The sequence below is a fragment of the Phyllostomus discolor genome, chromosome X (genome assembly GCF_004126475.2).
Source record: "Phyllostomus discolor isolate MPI-MPIP mPhyDis1 chromosome X, mPhyDis1.pri.v3, whole genome shotgun sequence".
Lineage (NCBI taxonomy): Eukaryota > Metazoa > Chordata > Mammalia > Chiroptera > Phyllostomidae > Phyllostomus > Phyllostomus discolor.
In genome coordinates, this window is record NC_050198.1 from 20,507,184 (window position 1) to 20,509,865 (window position 2,682).

At 44.6% G+C, this 2,682-nt stretch overlaps 1 protein-coding gene across 1 annotated transcript; it reads right to left on the minus strand.

Moving 5' to 3' along the window:
• Positions 1 to 995: 995 nt before the first annotated feature.
• LOC114505658 (melanoma-associated antigen B16-like) lies at positions 996 to 2,078 on the minus strand. Its single transcript, XM_028523444.2, has one exon. It carries the CDS (start codon positions 1,959 to 1,961, stop codon positions 996 to 998), a length of 966 nt encoding a protein of 321 aa, XP_028379245.1. The 5' UTR covers positions 1,962 to 2,078.
• Between the last annotated feature and the right edge of the window lie 604 nt (positions 2,079 to 2,682).

Below are 2,682 nucleotides of genomic sequence, written 5' to 3' on the forward strand. Positions count from 1 at the left end.
ACTTTGGGTTTCAACCCTGAGAGACACAATCTCGGTCTGCTCCCTGCTCACGATGCCCTCAGCCAGTTAATGTAAAATCACCTCCCACTGAAGAACTTGAAGTGTCCCAAAGCCCCACACTGTCAGGCCTAAGTCTATTAACACTTAGTGTCATCTGAACTGTCCACCCCCCCTACTCACACCTTCCTTTTGCTTCTCCTTTGGATACTAGAAGATCACACCATGTTCTTAAAGGATTATTGGTTTTCTCTGTTATAATTCAATGAACAAGTCCTAATTTCTTAAACGCTAGCATTCCCAGTACTGGTGCAGTGTTTCCAAAAGGCAGGTGTTTAATGAAATCTTCAGGGATTAATGAGCCAGAGAGAATACAATCTAATTTCTTAAGATTTATTTATTGCAGATTCTTGAAAAAGCTAAGAAAATACATGTACGTATCACTTAATTTTACACAACAAGAACTAAAAAGCTTAAGAAAGACAAGATTTGAATATCAATTAGATTTGTGACTATTTTTCTCAATTGATCCCAACTTCTTAAAGCTCATTTCTTTTACCTATATAGGGACATGGCTATTGCAATGCCATGCTTTTTTCCTTCCAGATGACACCAAAAGATGAATGGTTTCACATTTTGTTTTCAAAAACAACCAAACTCTTACTACTAAAGGTCCTTAAAGCATTACATAAGAGAAATATCATTCATAAACTCAAGAGACTTTAAAACTAATTAAATCTATATAAAAAACCAAATTCTTTGAATAATACAGGTGTTACCAAACAAAAGAACTGATTTTCAAGTTACACATACCAAAGAGAGACACAGGAATGCACTGTGTTCCTTTCAACACTCTCACTGACCTAAATTCTATGAACATGAACTCCCTCTTCAAACAATGCATGAGGAAACTATCCTTGGTTTCCACAGGCAAGGGAGAACCAACCAAGTTTGGCCTTAGAACTGGGAGTGACCATGGTAATCAATAGCCACTGTGGCTAATCAATAGCCACTGTGGCAATTCTGGACTGAGATCTCTCCAGTTCTTCCTGGAACGCCTCCTCATACTGAGATGGGAAACAACTTGGGTCAGACCCATAAACCTTGGCCAGATACTTTAGGACTTGCATCTTGGTGGTTTCAGCATGTGTTCTTGGGCCCCACAGGAATTCAAATTGTGCAGGATCACTGTTGGCCACCTGCTGGTACTTCAGGTATTCCTCCTCCACGAAATGTTTGGTGATGAGACAACTGGGATCTCCAAAGATGGCATGCTTCTTCCCAGGATATAACTTCATCACACTAAGAATTTTCCAGATTTCCTCTTCAGTGGCACGGTTGCCTTTCATGAAGATGGCCCCCAGGAGAAGTATCAGGATGCCAGTCTTAGGCACGCCCTTTTCACCATGCAGCATCCCATCATAGGTGAGGCCCAATTTGATGACGATGGCATAGCAGTGGTTGATGGGATCAATTTCCTCCACATCCAGGCCAAATATCATCTCCATGCGCTCAGAGGCTTGTAGTAAGACGTCATTGAAGTGATCTTGATACTCTTCTCTGACAATCACCAACATTTCTGCCTTGGTTACTGGCTCTTTCATGTGATACTTGATCAGCAGGAAATCCACCAACAAAGCCACTCTTTCATCTAGAGCATCTGTGGAAACTTCCTGTGAGGTGCTACCTTCCTCTTCTTGGCTACTGGACTCCTCACCAGATTTGCATGATGAGGTGGCTGTGGTGACAATGGAGGAGGAGCAGAAACTCCAAGGACTTTCAGGACTACTGGGGATACCAGAAGCAGGAGCCTCATTCAAAGTGCCAGGCATGGGAGGGTCGGAGGACAGACAGGCCCTCTCTACAGCCTCAGGTGCCTGTGCAGCCTCCAGGCCTTGGGTCTCACTGCGGCTCTGAAGGGGTTGGTTGGGTGAGCCCTGTGGATTCTTCTGATTAAAAGCCATGATGTTTGTAGGTGTCAGTAATCAGGAGTGTGAACAGGAAGGCAATGGGGAATCACTGCCTAAGGGAAAGAAGAAAGATGTGAGTGGCCTCAACTGCTAAGCTCAATGGTGGGGGCTCTAATAAAAGCTGCCTGTGATGGACTTCTGCAGAAAGCAGTGCTACATCTGACCTCTGGGTTGTTCTGTCCCCCTAGGACAAGATGGAGGAATGCTCAATTCTCCTCAAGGTGCATCCGGCCAAGCCAGGCTGAGAATTCTCAGGGGTGACAGTAGGCAGGTTAGGCAGGTATCACTGCCCAGTAGAGCCGTCTGTGTTCTGGGAAGTGTGGTCCTTTCAGTACCCCTCAGGATCATTACCAAGGAATTCACTGGGCCCGTGTCATCTCTCCTATGCTAAATAAGGCTGTCTCCCCAAGACAAAGTCACACCTCCTTTCAGTCATTTCCCTGTCTCCCTATGGAAACCTGCACTGGCTATTCACCTTATCCACTGCTGATCTCAACCTGGCCATTTTGAGACCAAAACTACCATTTTCCTACACCCCAGTGTGTGAGATGAAGTGTTAAGACCAATAGTCATCCACAGAATCAAACAAAACAGAAACAGACTCATTGATACAGTGAACAGAGTGATGGTTGCCACAGGGGAGGCAGGTTGGGGCACAGGTGATAAGGGAACAGGATTCAGAAGTACAGCTTGGTAGTTACAAAACTGCCATGGA

Excerpts from the sequence above, each read along its gene's own strand:
- LOC114505658 (XM_028523444.2), bottom strand. The coding sequence starts at position 1,961 with ATGGCTTTTAATCAGAAGAATCCACAGGGCTCACCCAACCAACCCCTT.